This window comes from Trichinella spiralis, assembly GCF_000181795.1.
Source record: "Trichinella spiralis strain ISS 195 chromosome Unknown Scfld2, whole genome shotgun sequence".
NCBI classification, from domain to species: Eukaryota; Metazoa; Nematoda; class Enoplea; order Trichinellida; family Trichinellidae; genus Trichinella; species Trichinella spiralis.
Genome location: NW_003526941.1, coordinates 6,501,513 through 6,521,574, shown reverse-complemented (window position 1 = coordinate 6,521,574; position 20,062 = coordinate 6,501,513). Strand labels below are relative to the sequence as shown.

At 33.7% G+C, this 20,062-nt stretch overlaps 6 protein-coding genes across 6 annotated transcripts; 2 read left to right on the top strand and 4 right to left on the bottom strand.

The window, feature by feature from the left end:
- Window positions 1-3,427: 3,427 nt before the first annotated feature.
- Window positions 3,428-4,296, bottom strand: Tsp_06036 (conserved domain protein). Its single transcript, XM_003380288.1, has 4 exons — window positions 4,200-4,296; window positions 4,091-4,172; window positions 3,660-3,733; window positions 3,428-3,633 (listed from the first exon to the last, which is right to left on the bottom strand). Exons 1-4 carry the CDS (start codon window positions 4,294-4,296, stop codon window positions 3,428-3,430), a joined length of 459 nt encoding a protein of 152 aa, XP_003380336.1.
- A 3,573-nt stretch (window positions 4,297-7,869) lies between these two features.
- Tsp_06037 (transcriptional regulator, putative) lies at window positions 7,870-8,706 on the top strand. Its single transcript, XM_003380287.1, has 2 exons — window positions 7,870-7,952; window positions 8,595-8,706. Exons 1-2 carry the CDS (start codon window positions 7,870-7,872, stop codon window positions 8,704-8,706), a joined length of 195 nt encoding a protein of 64 aa, XP_003380335.1.
- Window positions 8,707-9,057: 351 nt separating this feature from the next.
- Window positions 9,058-11,282, bottom strand: Tsp_06038 (adapter molecule Crk). The gene is made up of 6 exons (XM_003380286.1): window positions 11,123-11,282; window positions 10,950-11,072; window positions 9,755-9,974; window positions 9,567-9,695; window positions 9,369-9,494; window positions 9,058-9,302 (listed from the first exon to the last, which is right to left on the bottom strand). Exons 1-6 carry the CDS (start codon window positions 11,203-11,205, stop codon window positions 9,084-9,086), a joined length of 900 nt encoding a protein of 299 aa, XP_003380334.1. The 5' UTR covers window positions 11,206-11,282; the 3' UTR covers window positions 9,058-9,083.
- Window positions 11,283-11,612: 330 nt separating this feature from the next.
- On the top strand, window positions 11,613-14,979 carry Tsp_06039 (adiponectin receptor protein 2). The gene is made up of 8 exons (XM_003380285.1): window positions 11,613-11,668; window positions 12,365-12,375; window positions 12,938-12,966; window positions 13,496-13,822; window positions 13,881-14,233; window positions 14,328-14,515; window positions 14,575-14,768; window positions 14,830-14,979. The coding sequence occupies exons 1-8, from the start codon at window positions 11,613-11,615 to the stop codon at window positions 14,977-14,979; spliced, it is 1,308 nt and encodes a 435-aa protein (XP_003380333.1).
- An 897-nt stretch (window positions 14,980-15,876) lies between these two features.
- Tsp_06040 (hypothetical protein) lies at window positions 15,877-16,176 on the bottom strand. The gene has a single exon (XM_003380284.1). The coding sequence runs from the start codon at window positions 16,174-16,176 to the stop codon at window positions 15,877-15,879; it is 300 nt and encodes a 99-aa protein (XP_003380332.1).
- A 1,534-nt stretch (window positions 16,177-17,710) lies between these two features.
- Tsp_06041 (putative RNA recognition motif protein) lies at window positions 17,711-20,056 on the bottom strand. Its single transcript, XM_003380283.1, has 4 exons — window positions 19,790-20,056; window positions 19,108-19,735; window positions 18,522-19,044; window positions 17,711-18,230 (listed from the first exon to the last, which is right to left on the bottom strand). The coding sequence occupies exons 1-4, from the start codon at window positions 20,054-20,056 to the stop codon at window positions 17,711-17,713; spliced, it is 1,938 nt and encodes a 645-aa protein (XP_003380331.1).
- Window positions 20,057-20,062: the final 6 nt, after the last annotated feature.

Here is a 20,062-nt window from a genome sequence, read left to right as displayed (position 1 = left end):
GATTGATATAAGAAGCATTGTTTATAAAAAGTGGCAATTTTCAAATTGCGGAATTAACGAAATCAATTAATCACCTATACTGAAAAAGGCAAACAGAGCCAAACAAGCTGAACACCACCACCGCTGATCAAAATTATAATTTCATAAATAATAACTTTCACAAAATAAAATGCAAGTTGTTGGAATGTAAAAAAAGAAAAATTTCTTCACATAAAAACACACACACACACAGAGTTGGAAGCATTGCTTTTTCACAGTATATACAATGTATAGCTGCAATTCACCGTAGAACACTTACAATAACAATAGAAAAGAAGCAGAAAAAATCGTTAAAATAGAATAGCTGAACTATATATGACGTTGTTGAAGAGGAAAAATTGTATTGCAACATATCGAATGTAAAAACGAAAAGCAATGCCCGTATGCAAACGCGTTTTGATCAATAATTAACTCTCTAATTGAACAAAACACCTCTACATAACAATTTAATGTTAAAGAAGGGAATAATTTTCTTTTCACCGTCGACCAACAATTAACCAATACATTGCATATGATAAGCATAAGCAAATAAAATAACGATAGCTAATAAAAGAATTTATCAGTTGCGCAGATTAAAATGAAGACAATAACAATAATAATTATAAAATAAAATAATCAGTTTCAATTCCTTATGTAATAATTGCTACAAATATATTCATTTAAAATGATACCTTAACAAGCTAACCAGTTATGAAAGTTGATTTAAATTTATTTTCCTATTTTGAATATGGAAGAGAAAAAGAGAACCAACAGTCTTCAAGCTGAACTGTCGACCGAAAAGATGAAAAGCAACTGCTGAGAAAAGTTCAGCTTCGTGCGCCAGTTGAGGCTTTTGAAAATGAGATCAACTGTGCTGCAGAGGCTTCAGGCATAAATACTTGCAATTAACGCAACACGTAAATTATTATTAATTTGTGCCAGAATGAAAGCATATTAAAGCTTCACTGCTTAATCGTCCAGCATCAGCAGTTCGCCTTCAGTTCATCCCGCGGATATCATTTTCGCAGACAATTTCAAAGCATCAATCTAGTGGTCTATGCGTTCAAGTGCAACGCTTTGTTGCATCTTCAGTATAGCAAAAGCTTAAGTTTGCCAGACATGTGGCCAATTTTATCGACTTCAATTTATATTTACTTTCCTTATGCACTGTTATTAGGGCTTCAATAGACGATCGCTTTCAACGCAATACTACTACCACAACTACTACAAGTGCAATCTGCGGGCAAAAAGCACATGACATTGCTAAAATTGTTAAGCATCATTTTTACTAATTATATACAGTAGAAAAATTTTTCACCGAAATTCCATTATACATACAATTCTCAATTTTCAATCTTTCTGCTATTATTCTAGTCATAACATTCACTGTCCAAAGTAGCAATTAAAAATTAAAAATTTCTACATCACCTATTGTATCTACATATATATATATATCAGTGTATGCATAATCAATCACTAAAATTTTCATTCAACAAATGAAATTTTAAAAAATATACGTATATAAATCTGACAAAGATTGATTCTCGAAAAGTTATGCATTATTTAACATGAAAATCTCATTTACATACATCTACTTACTAATACAATGTAATTGTTTGATAAATTTACTAAACAATTAACTGAACACTTCAACCGAATTCAAGTGAATAATAAAATTGCCTATTGGAAACAGCACTCTTTTGAACAACATAAATAAAATTGCCACTTCAAATGAACTGCTAATTGGCTATTAATTAAAAAACAAATACAACTTATTAATAAATGGAATTGTGAATTTTTTAATTTAATTCAAAACTACTTTCACCATTCTTATACAATTAGCAACTGTTACAAGAGGAAGTGGTGCCTGATTCCCACGAGTGAAATTGTGTTCAACACGAGATAAGCAAGAAAAACAGCTACTTTATCAATTTTTAAATGACTTCCAGAAACCAAAAAAATTAAATAAATAACCATAATTCGAACGAATATTCATTCTAAAGGTCAAAGCAGTTAATTTTAAAAAAGAATTCCATAAAAACATCATATTAATAATAATGTCAAAGCAAAAAATAAATAAATAACACTGAACATCACGAAGCATTTTAAAATCAAAAAACTGACAAGTTGAATTCTATGAGTGTAAAGAAAATCGTTTACACTAGGAAATACATACAGACCTGATAATTTTCATGCCTATCCACAGCCTTCGTCAAAAACAGAAAAAAAAATTAAAATATACCCCGCAGTGTAAAGTGGAAAATCAACATCTGCTTATTTGTATGCACGTGGGATAATTTGTATGTAGAGGAATATTAAAAAGAACAGAAAATTACAATAAATTAAAAGGACCAGTCCATTTTGAACAGTCGAGAGAGTAGAAAGTTCAATTTGAAATACTACAATTTTCTTCAATTATTTTTCACAGTCGAATTGAGTAAGCACTTCAAAGATGATCTAGTAGTAAACGAGCCGTTACTTGGAAAAAGAATTAATTGACTTGCCGCTTGATGCTCGAAGCGGTCAGACGGTCAACTGATGTCCAATATCGACCGGATTTTTGAAAAATACTGATAAAGTACAAGAAGAAAAACAGCTAAGAACTCGAGGAAAATGGCCCGCAGAGTACAACATACAATGTGAAATAACAGCAATATAACTGTTTGATGTGGTAAAAATGAAAGCTGATTTTTTACATTCGGTGAAAAACATAGAAAAAGCATCATCATTGCAGTTACTTACCGGATTTGTCTTCAAATGGTGTAGTTTCGTAAAATATACGACGTGCAGTGACAGTTTTCGGTGTCGTTTTGGCCATGGAGAACAACGAAAACATGGTCAATTGAAAGACCAATGCCATCGTTAAAGCCAAAGAGCACAGGCAAAAAATTTCGTAAACAACAACAACAACAAAAACAACAACAACAAAACTGCTTCAAGTCACTAAATCAGAAATAGAAATGTGGATATGAAGCGGAACAGCAAAGATGATAATAAACAGCGATGCTGACCTCCGAAAGCAATGCTTAAAAGCAGAAGCAAAAAAGCGAACAACGTCGAAAGGGATGATGCACGCAAAGGATTTAACAATCGGTTGACGACGACAATGCTGAACGTTTCACCTTTAAGAGTTGGTTGTTGGAAAATAATCTCCAACAGACAAACAGATTGGCCAAGAACAACAACAACAACAACAACCACAACAGCTCCAGTTGAACAAAGTTAGCCGGCTGTTTGTTCGCTGCATCGAAAATTGCATAAAAATATAATTGTAAAAATTAAAATAAAATTAATATAAAAAACAAACCAGTGTTGGATGAATGAGAGAAAAAAGGAAGATGGGATAGTCTTCTGCTTGTTTGCTTGGTATGGTGTAGCTTCAATTGACGGATGTGGACTAACAATAATTTCACGTTGTAAGATGATGAAGACGACAACGAGTTGAAAAAGGAGGAGGAAGATATAATGACGATGCACGACGATTATTGGTCGTCCCACTGTCAGCCAGTGGAGAGTGAGAAAATGCAAAAATTATGCGCCTGTGTGTGTGTTCACAGCTAGCAGTAGAACAGTGTGATGGTGTCAGGAAACGATGAGGTGCCGCCCAATTCTCAGCTGAGTTTGTTAATAATTTAAAATACCCATGGATGATGGTATCGGAAGCGGCGGTTCACGTGTAACACCAGCTGCTGTCGTCGACCAACCACAGGAGACTCTCAAATTAGCGCCTATATTAAAAAGTAATTGATTTCTTGACAAAGCTGATCAAGTACAAGATTGAATTTGTCCGTTCAAGTAATGGACTGCTAGATGCGCAGTTATAAGAAATTGTTGGTCATCATCGAACACGCGTGACATGCAATAATATCATACGAGCGATGGATGACTGAAGAGCACAAAAAGAAAAACAAAGCAAGCAAACAAATATATGCAATGAGAAAAAAATGAAAATATTACAAAATAAGCAGTAAATAATATCTCCAAAACGGAAGAGAGAGTCGGAGAATATTTAATTAAAAACAAACATTACATCAGTAGATAGATGAGAGAATAAATTTAAAAATAATAAAACAAAAAAAGAGCAACCAATAATAGTAATTTGGATGATGGTTGAATGGATGGCTGTGGCGCGCTTAGCAACACAACAAGCCGATCTAAACACCTACTATGGATATTAATACTTGATTCACGCATCACGTTGCTTTCGATTAGCCGTGATTTGACCACCTGAAGCTTTACGGGTGTGTCAATTTTAGTGCAAAAACGTTTGTGCACCATTGAGCAGATTCAATTCTGACAATCTTAACTGACAAACAACGTTTCAATAACTGTAAAACGCACGGCCAATTGAACAGTCACTAGTGAAGTAGAAAATTCAAAGAACAACCAGCACCGAATGAACTGACTGAGTGACCAGCAGCATTCATCAGTTCAGTAACAGTACCAATTTTTAAATTGTTGTTTAATTTTTTTACTTCATAAAGCTGAATTGAAAAAAAATTAACTTTTTTTTCATAAATATTAAAATTATCAAAATAATTTTGTTGATTTGAAATATCTGCCCAAAATATAATAGAAAAATACAATAATCTCATTCCAAACATAAATATATATATGTTTATAGCTGTGTGAAACTTTTTTTTCAATGTTCACCTAAACTGTCGCGTAATGGACCGTGAGCATCGCGCGCTTGATTGCTATTAGCATTACTTGCATGAAAGTTAATTTAAATTTGTTTGTTGTCGATAACATTTGCAATTTTTCAAACAGAAGCCAAATTTGTCATTTGGCAGAAAAGCAACTTCAACTTTTCAAGCTGTAAAGCCCCTCTTGTCTTGTAGATGTCAATTTCCAGCGAAAGGAAAAAGCACAAGAAGGAATAATACAATTCAAAAATCAACAGTATCCCAACATTCCAGTTGAAAATTCATCAACGGCCAATTTGTTCAGCAAAAAGCGAAATAGAAGAAGAAGAAGAAATGAAAAAAAAAATCACCACCTTTCAAGCTCAATTGGTCATTAGCAATTAGTTAGCAATTATGTGTGCTCTTTGTTCATTTAAGCTGACAATCTTAAGCACATCTCAAAATTCTGCAAATTTATTTTCAACGTTGAACAATTTTTTCCCCATTATGCATGCATGATTAATTATTTTCCACTTCGCATTATTTATTAAATTATAATTCAAATTTGCGTTAGAATGTAAAACGCATATAACTGCTCATTAGATGACGCGACTTTAAATTCATGCCAACTAACTAAAACAAAAATATAATAATAATCGAACAAATAATAAATTATATCTTTTTAATTATATTTTAATTCAATTTCAAAATTAAAAAACAATGAATAACATGACAAACTAAAAGTAATTTTTATATAAAAATATTATTTAATTATTAATAAATAAAAGTTATGGATTTCTTCAAAAATTTGTTATTAATTTTCAAACATCAAAAAAAGAATAAAAAAGAGCATGTTAAAGTTGTAATGCATCGATAAAACAAACTTAATTTTACAGCAATAAAATTCTCATTTAAATGAACTTAATCAAAATTGACACCAAGATTTCAAACATTTTTTGAATACACTGCGCACAACAGTGCAGCACTTATTATTATTATTCAAATGGAAAAAACAGCTAAATGTTTAACAACACTATTCTGTTGAAAATAAATTCTTTGAAATAAAGGTAATAAAATTTTTTTCTACCATAAAATCTGAAAAAGTTAAAAACTCCCAAAACAAAAATAAAGCTTTTCATATAATTATTATCATATACAACAGAATCGATCAGCAACAGAGCTAATTTCACCGATGATACTGTGCAAACTTATTAAAATAAGAATATAAAAAATTAACAAAAAACACATAAGTAAATATTATTCAAATATATAAATATACGACCGTGTCGTTGAATTTAAATTATTAATTTCCACAGATTAGATATGCTTACTGAATAAAATTTATTATTACTTTAACGTAAAATAATCAATTCTCATTAAAATCTGTTCTCATTTTCTTGCAAAAAGTTTAATTATTAAAAGATTCACACAAATAATGAACATATTTTCAGCTTTTTTAACGGAAAAATAATTAATATTATTATACAAACAAAAAATATAATAATAATAATAATAATTGTTGATCATCTCTCTATTCCAAATTATGAAATGACTGGAAAACTGAATTTAATAAAATTTATTTTCAAAAATATTCCCCCCCCCCACCATGTATGATCATTCTCACTGAGCACGCGTTGTTGAAAAGCCGCTTGTATTGACTTTCACAACAGACTGCATGTGACATTTAGCAAATCGTGTTTATTAATTTTTTTAATAACAAAGTCTTTTAGAAACATTACTTAAAATTTAAATGCCCATTTCAAGAAATTCAACAGAGACAAAAAGTAATAACAAAAATGAATTATCCGAAGCGCTGGGTTATATATTCTTGGATTCCCTGTAGATTGGAAAACAGATTTTTATCATGGAACTAAAGCAATTCGTCCATTTTGAAAAATAAAATCACAGCGTGTTTATTTATTTGTTTCCTTTTACAAATTTCACTTCCTCATTTAAGCAATTCATTTCATGTCCATTTTGTTCATCATATAAATGCATGTCCTTCATACAATTCATGCGCATATGCTAAAGCGTAAATACAATTGACAACGAAAGTTTATTAAAAGTTCATTAGATAATCATGGTAAAGGTAGATGAAAATTTCTAAAAGAAGCCTTGCATTGAAGCGTCAAATCACGGTAGCAATTAATGTCAACACAAAAGAATTATCAATCGCCCATTCCAATTATCTATCTATAATTTATCAGCAAATCTATCGCTTTATCGAATACTAAATTCATTATTTGACACGCCAAAAGAGAATCCTTGAAAATCACTTTCCAATTTGACTACAGTAATATTATGTAAATGAATATTCAGCTAAACAAATAACACATCTTTACATATGTATAAATAATTGTAATATGCTTGCAAATACAACAGTTTTCTTTAGCATTATGATTATTAGATGAAGACAGGTGACGAAGAAAAAATTTTTTCACTACTTTAAGGTGTATAGATCTATCTATCTGTCTATCGGTTGTCCACTAAAAGTATTAATCAAAATGACAACTTGCATTAACTTAATTAAAAAAGACAATTTTTCATCAAACTAATTTTCCAAGGTGACAACTTTTAACGCGCACTTTCCACTGGTGAAGAAAACACTATCAGACGGGGGTATCTTTGCAGCGGATGTGCATCAATTTTTAAGATGATTACAACAATCTCAAATGCGGAAGTTTAACAAAACAGCCGCCTATCTGACTTGCCTAAGCTCATTATGCAACATACGTAAATGAAAACTTACGTAAATAAACTTTTTATCAACATTTTCAATATCAAAGTTATGAAAATCAAAGTAATTACCAGTGAATAATTAAAAACTATACATAGGTTCAATGAAAAATTCAAAATAACGTTCGTACAATTTTCTGCAAATTGATAATAAATACATACTGCGTGTATAAAAACTAGTGTAGTAAAAAGAAGAGTTGTAATTAAAACAGTCAATATGCAATGCAGTCAAAACTGTAAAAGCAATCAATAATAGACAATTTTTATAACGCTAGTAAACCTGGAATATCATATAAACGCGTATCATGTATTTATATGAAATCAGTCATATAAGAACTATGCAAACTGTATATTTTTGGAAATGGAACTAACACCAATCTCCTCCACCTCATATACACATCTTCTGATTATGTAACAGTAATAAATTTTAAATAAAAAATGAATGTAAACGTTACTTACCAAAATTAATTTCAGGATCAAGGAATCGGAAATGAATGCAGACCACAGTTCGCAAATCAGAATACTTTTGCCAAATATTGAATTCAGAAATTCAACTTCTGATAGGTATGGATGGTTTGTGATTTCAAGTTAGCCTGTGCCAAGTGAAAATAAAACAATAATAAAAGCAAATTATGCAAAAGAAACATTACTTTAGAAATTGTGATAAATGGTAACTGGAAGAACAGAGATGCAATAAAAGTTCCGGAAAGAATAACTTCTATACTTTGCTACTTGTCACATTTTCAGAATAGTTGAACGGAATTAATGAATAAAATTGCGGATCATGAAAGCAGTGCAAGAAGCTTTTGTTGTTGTTCACTTATTGGAAGAGCCATTGCGTATAATTATTAACACTGTCCGGATATTCTTTGCATGTTACGGCCAAATAATTAGAGAGATCTAAAAATTCTCAGAAAATTATTTCAAAAGCCCACTTCTGATTTAAGCTCTCTGAATAGTAGCTGATACTAAACGAAGGAAAGGAAAATTTCATATGCCACGTACGTTTTTTTCCCTCCTTCTCCAAGAATGTTCACAGTACTGATATGTGCTTCAAGTGTTCAGCGCATACTGTGGTCGACTGTTGCTGTCAAATTTTCGAGCTTGAACACTACCATCCTAAGCAGCAAAAAAAAGGAAACAAAATAAAATAAAAAGTAAATTTCTAATTTTGAAATACCATTTTCTAGGCAAAATTCATATTTCAATTTCTAGCTGCTTGATTATTGCAAATTATGCTGGTCAGTTGGCAGATTTAAAATTTGCAGATCTGATTCATAATAGCGAACCTAGATGCACTGGACTTGATTACTTGATAAATTATTAACGATATCCCGTTACTGTTGACAATATCCACTGCCCATTCGTCTCAAATAATTTCACTGTTGCAGACGAGCAAAAACCGTACTTTGTGATTTGTCGAAAAATAATATTTTTTAATGCAAAAATTAATTATCTTTTCTTCCTCAGACTGTACGGACGTTGATGGTATGAAATTGGCAATAAACAAATCGAAGAGTTTTCTTTATTATTTCGAGTGTAACTACAAAAAAAGAAAAAAGCATTCAGCATTACAAATATAATTACACCAATGTACATTTAAAAGGCAAATATGTGAGACAAAGTGACAAATATTTTTGCTCAAATATTCATATATATAATAAATGAGATAACAAACTTTCTCATTTGTGGCCTCGCCACGCCCTATTGATTAGCGGGTGTTTCTTTGTCGTCAGTATCTTCAAACTCGACATAAGTAAATGGAAAGTGACCAACACGACCATTCAGTTCACCTTCCCAGGTTCCACTTGGATGCATTTTCAACACTTTCACCCTGTCACCGACTTGCAGTCGCAATGCTGATTTATCATAAGCGTTAGGTATACGAGCCTGTTTCACTCGGACGTAAGCGGGCAGCTTTCGCTAAAAAGCAATATCAGTAATCAGACTTAATTCAAAAATAAAAATAATTAAAAAAAACAAACAAACTTGAGATGTAAGGCTTGCTGCACGTTGTTTAGTGTACGATGTGGGTGAGACGGATACTTCAGATATTTCACAAGCGCTGCCGCTACTGTTTTCTGAATTGCGCTTGCTTTTCTCTTCATCGCTTTCCTAAATCAAAATATTAAAAAATTGTACCAACAAAATCATTGATAAAAAATAAACTCTGAATTTAAATAAAACCTCAACGTAATTAGCAGGTATGTAGCCAGTTTGGCCGATGCTATTTCTTGCCATCCACCACATACTATTCAGATCTTTACGAATAACCCAAAGCGCTTCACCTCTCTTAAACGGCAAGTCATCTTCTTCCTGATAAAACATTTAAATCTATAACATCATCCAATTGAACAATGAAAATTAAATTTTACCTGTCCTTGAAAATCAAATTTAGCACGCACTTTGTATACATCACGAGGTGCCGGTCTAACCAACGGTGAAGTTTCCAGATAATGCAACTTGTAGAAGTTGAGCAAACTTGGCATATCGGCAAATGTTTGCTGGCCAATTTTGTATGAAAGTAAATTTCCATCTTCATCTCGTTGTACTTGGATTATGTACTGACTAACGCTCGATTCTTTACCACTTTCACTACAACAGATTGATATGACAGCAAAAATAAATATGACAAAAAATCACTATTTAAATATTGATATAGAACTTTTTTTCAAGCAAATAAGCAAATTACGCTCTGATTTTAAAATAACTTTTAGTAAAATTTAACAATATCACCATTGCATTAAACAAAATCTTAAGATGTTATAAAACATCATATTAAATTGCCCATTGTATTTAAATACTTATTGATTATTTATGCACAAAAATGCAATCTCTGATTAAATTAATTCTTTTCTTAAATTGAAATCAAGTTTGAAAAAGTATTCTTACAACAGTCAAAAAATAAAAAATGCATTTATTTATGTTGAATAGATTTTGAAATGCAAAACCAACTTGATACCAACGTGAAGACAATCAAAATAACTGGTCACGTTACGACAAAAGAAAATGTATTTCAATAGATTTGATTCAAATGGAAATTTTTTTCAAAAAGCATTACAATTGGATGAAAAATAAAAAGTTGTACAAAAAATAAGCAATCATTAAAAAAATTTACTTTCAATAGTATGCAAGTTCAAAATCATTTACACACTGGATTAAAAGCCAATTGTTTTCACAAAGTAAATATTACTAAACTAGTCAGATTCATCCTAAGAGATAGAAATATTGATTTAAAAAGTTAAACTTAGCTCGGTATTTAAAATTTTATGTGAAATCAAAAATCACCTAGCAGAACTATCACAGTTTATTATTCTAATCACAGAGCATTCAACACAAAATATGCTTATTCAAAACAATAAGGAAAAATCAGCTTATCAAATCATAAAATCAATTATCAGAAATTAACTAAAACAAAAAAGCTGTTAAGTAAATAAAACAAACTGATAATAAATGCAAAACAAAATGATATTTGTTTGTTGCATTTAGTTCAAAACAATGAGTTTTAAATTTATATATAGATATACACCATCAAAAAATGTTGATAACAAACAAAAGAAAAAGTCTCACCGTACGCAAAGCACCAAAGATCCTGGTCGAGTAGTACTATCTCTTACCAAAAATACGCCATCATCATGCTCTTTTAATAAAATTTTATTCGATTCTTCGCGTGAAATATCACCAAAATACCAACTATAATAATTAATCAATAAAAAATAATAAATAAAACAACATGCGCTTACCTTCCTTTATCATAAGGATCAAAGGCAGCAATGCGAAAGTGAAGGTCGTCGTCACTTGTTCTGGCCGAATTTGTCATTGACATCAATTTTAAAACTCTCGCATAAAAAATTCCAGAAAAGAAAACAACTAAACTGATCTGAAAAACTTAAATAACACAGTAATCCGTTATTTTGTGATAGTCAAGTATTACTTTGTTGCTTAACAATCTTACTGTCACAACGTGTTTATGACAATGGAAAGCGTTTAGCCAAACAAGTTGTCAGAGGGGATTTTCGTTTTATTTCCTGTTCTGCTTTCTTGGAAGCTGCATTTCTGCTTCTGGCTGTGACTAGACTTCCGCAGGCGGAACTCAAAAATTGTAAGCAATATTACTATTCTTATTTTTATTGTATTTTTTTATTGTATAAAAGAATTCAGTCATATAATGTTTATTTTAATTAAGTGACATTTATTAATTCTTTTTTAACTGATTAATTGTTTTGAGTTTTTATGCTGTTAATAACTAATAAACAACTTTTATTGAAGACGACTGGTCAACAGATTTAGTACGATATATATCGCTCTCTGAAATAGATAAAATAAATATAACATTTCATGGTATAAGAATTACGTTTTGATGTTTAAAAATTCAAGTGTTAAAAGTATAAATTTTTGCATAAGTTGAATTTATTCCATAATATTTTTGCTTTAAACATGCATATCATTGTTACTTCCTTGTTCTAGGTTCATTAACTTTAAAAATCTATATTTAATGCTGATCAGCATTTTGTTTATTCGCGTTTACGTACATAAATATTTACATCTTTCTTATTGTTAGTTCTGTTGACTTTTATGCCAACTGTTGTTGTTGTTGATAAAACAGCTAAATTTGCGATTACGGCCTGAACATAATGTGCAATATTAGGATAAAAATAATATTTTTGGTGTCAGTAAAATTTATCGTTTAATATTTAAATAGTTGAACGAATAATGATAAATGCATTGTTGAAAAATCGTGTTTCTTTGTATGATATGTTTATTTTAAATCTTTAAATATCATAAGGAAAAAATTATTTCGCTAGAATTTGGCAGAACAAAGCAAAAGATGCTTTATAAGAATCATAAATATGTAAAGTTAACGATCTTCAAGTCTATTATCGACAGTATGATTTGATGTTTGTTGTCTTTGTTAAGTGATTGTTAACAGTAACCGTTTGTCTCTATTGGCGAGTTAGTTACATTTATTATTATTTCTTATTTAGCTGCATCATAAGTAAATTAAAGTTATTCTTTTTTGTAAAACTTTTAAAAAAGTTTTGCTTAAAAATTTATTTTATTTACAAAAGAATTGCAAATAAAGACTTCACTTTTTATCTCTACATTTGTGTAGTCCAACCTACATTTGTTCAGATTACTGACAGTAATGACCGACAAAATAAGTGAGGTTTGCAGGATTGATTAGTGAGTGAGATAAGTGTGCTCTTTTGGAGCTTTGTTTATTGTATATTAGTCTTGAAAGCGAAATTAATTTTTGTATAATTGAAACAAGTATCTTTCGCCAGATAGCACAACGAGCATTCTTTGAGTGTTTTTTATTTTCTGTTTTTATAATGTACTAGATTGGTTCGCTTTTTCTGTTGTTTTACATTATGCATTCAAGCTTGCACTTGTTTTTCAATGACACAAATTTTTTTAAATTTTCAGTTCATTTTTATATATTTCTAGAATCATGTAAAACTTTTCGTTTTAAAGAAATGTAAAATTGTGCATTGCTAAAAATTGTTTCATAGATTTCAACTTTTCAAAAGCATATTGTGTTATGTATATTATTGTAGCTTTAGGCTTCTTAATTGAAGCTATTCTGGTTTATCAATTTATATTTGCATTTGAGAGCATTAGTTTATTATTAACATAGTGTAATTGCTTAATTTGTTCAATAGGCAGTGACGATAGAATTTTTCTTTTTTCTTTCTTATGCTTTTATTACAAAAGCATGAAATGTTTACCAATTTATATGAATAAAAATTTCTCATTATTAAAATTTAACAAATACTATTTGTGTTTGAAATTAATTTTATTCTCAGTATAACTGTGAATTTTCGTTTTGCTCTGAGTAATTACGTCAACTTCCAAAAATGCGCACCCTCGTTATGCATGCTGTGTTATTCTTGTCTGTCTAGTTTCTAATTCTGTCTGGTTTGCACTGAAAGTGGTTTCGACTTTTGAATTTTGAAAATTTGTTATAAAATCGAATTTGCTTAGTGTTTTAGCTTTGCTCATTTTGTTATTGACAATTGCATTTGTTGGTTTTAAACTATTCAAAAATGTGTTTTAAAGATAAGAGGGAGCATAGTGAAAAAATAAATTTAATGAGTATTTTTAATTTATTTAAGATGGAAAAGCCTCCAGTACCAATCGAAATAATTGTCCAACATCCGGATAATGTTTGTCGAACTTCTGAATCGGATAGTGAAGAATTTCAAGATGCTTGCGAAGGTATGCTAGATGAGACGTCCTGCAGACCAGTTTTGCCATGGTGCGATGAAACGGAGCTTAGATCACGATTGATGATGGAAAATGACAAGAAAGAACTGGAAATTCATTACGAACAGAAAATTTTGTACGATCAAGATGAGGTGGACGATTTGGAAGTGGAAGATTATTTTTGCTTTCCATCTTTTGATACTGCTAAAGAGAATGCTGAAATGTTTGTCAAAAAGGTAAAGCGCAAGATCGAGCACAACAGTGCATATTTTCTACAATAATTGTTTGTTGTAGGTTTGGGAAGCATCTTGGACAGTAACTCATTTCCATTCACTTCCGGAATGGCTTAGAGATAATGATTTTCTCAAATCTGGACATCGTCCACCGCTGCCGTCTTTCAACGCTTGTTTCAAGTCGATATTTCGATTACACACTGAAACTGGTAATATCTGGACTCACATGTTGGGATGCGCAACGTTTATTGGAGTGGCGGCTTATTTTCTGTCCAGACCAGAAACAGAAGTGCAGTGGCAGGAGAAGCTTGTCTTTTCAGTGTTCTTTTTGAGCGCCATTACGTGTCTTGGATTTTCCAGCGCTTTCCATACAGTCTCTTGTCATTCTGAGCGTGTTGTGAAAATATTTAGCAAGTTAGTTTGAAAATTATATTATTAACTAACATATACATATAATATATATATATATATATAATTGTTTTCTTTGTTTATTTTTTTTTTCATTTAGGCTAGATTATTGCGGAATATCGTTGTTGATAGTGGGATCATTTGTGCCATGGCTGTTCTACGGCTTTTATTGTCGACGTGGAGTGAAAATATTTTACACAGTTTTCATCGTGATTTTAGGCACTGGTTGTGTTATTGTATCGTTAATTGATCAATTCTCCTCTCCACAGCATCGGCCTACTAGAACAAGTAATTATTTGTTTCACGAATTAATTTTTCGAAAAATTAATTCTTTTCACTTTTTTCAGTAATGTTTGTTTCTCTTGGCTTATGTGGAATTATACCATGTGTGCATTATTTTGTGACGGAAGGTGTATATTCGGCATTTAATGAAGCATCGTTTGGATGGTTGATGCTTATGGCAGTGCTGTACATTTCCGGAGCTATTTTGTATGCTTTGCGTGTGCCAGAACGCTTTTTTCCTGGAAAATGTGATATTTGGGTAAAAATAAAATTTTCTCTTAACCATAAAATTAACCATAATTGACTTTTGTTATTTGTAGTGTCAATCGCACCAGCTTTTTCATTTGTTCGTCGTGGCAGCGGCGTTTGTTCATTATCATGGCATAAGTGAATTGGCCGTTTACAGATTATCGGCTGGACCATGTGAAGAAGAATCTGCTGTGACGGGTAACCGTCCACCGTTTTTCTGAATTGCTGACGACGATGAACTGTTTTATTTGCTTCATATTCAATATTCTTCATGTTCTGTCAACTATGCTAAACTGTACACGTGAAAAGAACTCTGTTCGAAAATCCCCACTTGACGCACCTTGACTGTCGCTTAATTGACAGCCTGGGGAGCATGAATATTGAAAAGAAAATAAAGAAACAGTATTAAAATAATTACTGTTATGAATTGTGTTTTAAAAGTCAACGAAGAAAAATCAAATGTATGCCGCTTTGAATTACCTGTTGAATGTTTCGAGTTGAAGCATTGCGCAGTGTCAACAATATGATTCATATAAAGTAATTTTTTTATTTAAAATTTCCTCAACAATTGTGTATATAATTTTCAGTTAAAGTATATTAAGGCACAATATATTTTTGTGATATTCAGCCTGAAAATCACGTTCATACGATACATGAATTACTGTAATCGTAAAATGTGCAAAATATAAAAGTGGAAAATCACATCAATTAGATTGTCAATAGTTGGAAATTATTTTAATTGTTCTGTCAATTGACGATAAATTGTTTGTTATTTTTCGATTGCAATTTTTGAAATATGGTGGAAGAAGAGTGGAAAAATTTAGCTTTCGATTGTTCGGCCTTCACGCAGGACAGTTTCGACGTGCTGCAGCTTGTTCGCGATTGTCTGGATCGTAGTTACAGTTTGGAACGAATTCGTGGCGATCTTGGAATTTACTTGAAAAGTTTGCAGAACAGTATGGTGGAAATGATCAACGAAGACTACGTGGAATTTGTACAATTGTCGTCGAGTTTGGCCAACGTGCAGTCGACAGTCGACGCTCTGGTCCACTGTGCTGAACAGGCGGCGGCGAATTTCAACCTACTGACCGAAGATGTGGTCACGATGGGCGCCAAACTCAGGGAAAAGTTGAAACAGAGGTACAAAGTGTCCGAGGACGTTGGCCGAACGATGCGCCGGATGAGAACGATGACATGCTTGGAAGAGAGCAAACTTTTACTGCAGACGATACTTGAAGAAAGCCGGGACGAGTGGAAATATTTCGGCATTGGCAAATTGATCGCCTACATATTCCAAGCCCGAGCTCTGATTGAACAGTGCGACAGTGAGGACAGCTTGAAGCGATGTTTGGAACAGGCGTTGGGTTCGATTGAACAATGCGTGCAGGAGAAGTTCGAAAGTGGACTGTTGGAAGCATTTGATGGGAAACGGTGCGCTCAGTTCAAGCTGTTGTTCGACCTGTTCTGCGCGGCCAATGGTCACCAAGCCATGCAGCGAATCTTCATCGACCAATTGATTGTACCGAATTTCAGCGAACTGCTGCAACAAGAGTGGAACAAAAGTAACGTGTCGGAATTGTTGAAACGAGTTTTGGATAAATTTTTCAAATTGCACCACCAATACCGACAACTGTTTGCTGACGAAAGTGAAAATGCCAAGTATGCAAATTTCTTTGTCGATTGTTTGTTGACGGCAGTTATTGGATTCGTGGACAAGAACATGAAATCGGTTTACATTCCGACGGATGTTGAAGATTTTCGTCGTGGTTTTCAAGTGTTCACCAAATTTGCCGCCAATTTTGTCGAAACGGAAAAACCAATTTCACGCAGCACGCGCGACTTGTTGCACGGCATTTATGCGAAATTCGACCTGCGCGTTTATTACCAACTCTGCTACCAGAATATCCAAAGTCAACTGGAAGCGGTGATGGAAAACGGTTTTCACTTGAAACGGTGCGACCAAGTGATCAGCGGTGGAGAGTCGAAAAACAAGTACCATTTTCAGTTGCATGAAGTTGTTGAAAATTGTATTGAACAAATTTGGTGCAAGAATTTCCTGCTGCCGTTGGCTTCGTGCTGTCTCGAGTTGACGTACGATGTGTTGAACAGTTATGGAAATTTTTTACTAAACTACAAGAAACAATGTTTGGAAAATATTGACCAGCTCGAGTTTGAACAAACTGACCAATCGGATTTGGTCCAAACCACGGCCAACCAGGAGAAATATATTCTGAACAACGTTGTGCTATTTTTGAACGAAGCTTGCAATTTTTGCCAACGTTGTTCTGAAATATGCAAATTGCGCATTGGATTTCAACTTGGCAATTTTCCACAACTACGCCCACTCTGGGAACAGGGTCTAGAGAAAACCGTGGCCCAATTGGACGAGATCGTAACGGTCACTTGTGAGACAGTATTGTCGAATTGGCTGTTGAAAAGAATGGACGGAAAATTGTCGACCGTCGTCGACATTCCAAGATTGTACCGTTGGACGAGAAAAAGCGTACCGGAAGCGGCATTGTCTTACGTTGGTGACAGTTTCGCGTTGGTGGATCGTTTTTGTAGAATTTTCCCACCAAAAAATGCCAATGATCAAAAAAATATGATGCAAAAAACGGTTGAGATTGCCTTGAAACAGGCGATCAGCAATTATTTGAAACAAGCCAGAGAGGTGATCGATTCGGTTGAGAAAGTGTCGAACAGTTTGATCAAGTTGAAAAGATCCGGCCGATCGGCTGCCGTCGGAGATGAGCCACAGTTGACCACTGTCAGCGACGATGCGAAAATCAAACTGCAACTGCGTCTGGATTTGGAAGAAGCGAAACGTCTTCTCCAAGCACTGCCTGTTGCTGTACAAGTTGACACTTCTGTGTTTGACGAGATATTAACCAATAATAAATAAAAGAATAATGGATTTTGTTTAATGAATAAACCAACAACAATTCGATCTACTTATTCAATTTCAAATTTCACTTTCTTCCTCCTGGATCCCAGTGTGAAATATTCGGCAGTTTTATCACGCAGTTCTTGCAAATCACCTTCCAAATCGGCCCATTCCAATACCAAACGTCGACCGTACAAATGAGTACTGACGCCGAGATGTTTGAACGCTTTTTCCGCGTCCGCTTTGCAATTGAACTCGACAAATCCGAATCCCCTATGCTGACCATTGGGCGATTTCTTCGGCAATCGGACACTCTGGACATTGCCGAACACTTTGAACAATTTGGTAATTTCCTTAACACTCGCCTGGAACGGTATATTTCGTACGATAATTTTCGTCTGCGATTTGGGCTTTGTCTTTTCACTGTACGGTACAATTGACGACTGTCTGTCAACAACACTCGAACTGCTGCTCGTCTGCCGTTTGGATAATTGAATTTGAATAATTGAACCTTTCAATTCACCATTCTGCAATCTCCGGATCGCTTCCTGAGCGTGCTGGTCGTTTTCGTATTCCACGAAACCATACCTCAACGAAGAACACTGTATCATTTTGCCTGCAGTGGATTTGCAGTATTTTTTCGCCACTGTTGCCGACAATACGGGTCCAATTTTTTTGAAAAATTCAGCCAAATCTTCATCACTAGTGTCAGCACTTAAATTTTTCACAAACAATCTGTTATTGTTGTCTGCTTGTTGTTGTTGTTGTTGTTCATTTGCTTCTTGCTTTTCCTCTTCTCCAGTCGCTTTAGCCGAGTCCAATTTGGAACTGAACACATCATCCGGTGCCCATTCCAAGAACAACGCCGTCTTGCCGAACCGTTTGAAAGCTAAATTTTGAAAAGCCGCTTTCGCGTCCGAGTCGAGCAAAAATTCCACAATGGCCGTCAAACCGCTCGGCGGTAGAACCACTCGTCCGAGGCGACCAAATTTGCCAAACAGACGTCGGATTTGGGCGGTTTCCGTTTTGGCGGGCAAATTTTTCACCAACATCACATTTGTGCTGCGTTTGGTGACCAAATTGCCCGAAAAGCTTTCCAATTGAACGCCATTTTGTTCCAAAAATTCTCTCGTTTCGCGCACAATGCGACTCTCACCCAACGCCATACGAACGCCCAAGCTCGAATGGCAGTGGACATTCAAAATGGCGCCCTTTTCCACGTCCAACGTTTCTGCCATGATATCCGCCACCGCATTCACGCCCAGAAATAGACTATTCCAAGTTCGTTTGTCGGAAGCGGCTTGTTGTTGCTTTCGTTCTTTGGCTTCTTTGAATGTTACTGTACCGTCGTCGTCATCTTCTTCACTTTTGGCATTTTTCGTTTCATCTTCATTTTCGAAACCTGAAAATTTTCTTATTATAATTTCAATATTTTGTTCAATGTCACGTTCAAAAAACAACTCACCCGCCAAGATGTGAACTACTCTTCCTTGAAAAATTGAACCGTCGCATTCGGTGAAAACTTTCAGCGCATTTTCCGGAAATACAAACTTCACCAGGGCAAAACCTTTGGGCTTGCCGGTTTTCGAATCGACGTGAAAATTCACTTCGGCAATCGGGCCGAACGTTTTCAACCAATTTTTCAAATCCTCCTCCGTGCACTGATAGGGTAAATTGCGCAAAAATATGCATCCACTTTCTGCAATCAAATCTGCTTGCTGTTTTGGATTTTCAGCTGGATATTGACGACGTTTTGAACTGAAGGCATTTTTGTCGTCTTCATGATGGGCAGAAGTTTTGTCGTCTAGGGTAATTTCAATTTTGTTGCCACATATATAACTACCGTTGCGTTTGATAATTGCCGTCGCGTCGCCTTTTCGTTGCAAATGGACCAAAGCTGTTAAACCGTCGTCGACGAGAATAATTTTGCAAGGTTTTATCGGCGACAAAAATACCAGCAAGTGTTTTCTTTTCAACGGAAATTGACACTGGATGCGAATTACAGTTTTACCCGAAGCGACGCTTTTACTTTTACTTTGTACACGTTTATCGTTTTTAGAAACGCTCGAACACAACGGATGGCAATATTCTACCTGCGATATTACAGCATCATCATCAGAAAAAAAAGAATTCATATACACTCATACTTTAATTTTGGAACTTTTCACGAAAGTATTGTCCAGTGCATTTTTGGCCGCCTTTGCATTGTCCGCATTTTGAAAGCCGACAAAACCGAAACCACGAAAATTGTTATTCTGCTCGTTAAATCTCAACTGACAGTCAGTAAGTGTACCGTACTCTTCGAACAAAGCACGAAAATGAGCTTCTTTGAAATTTTTTGGCAGATTTTTAACAATTAAACGACTCGTCGTCTCTTCGGAATGGTTTTCCCCTTCAATATCGTCACAGTGCATCGTCAA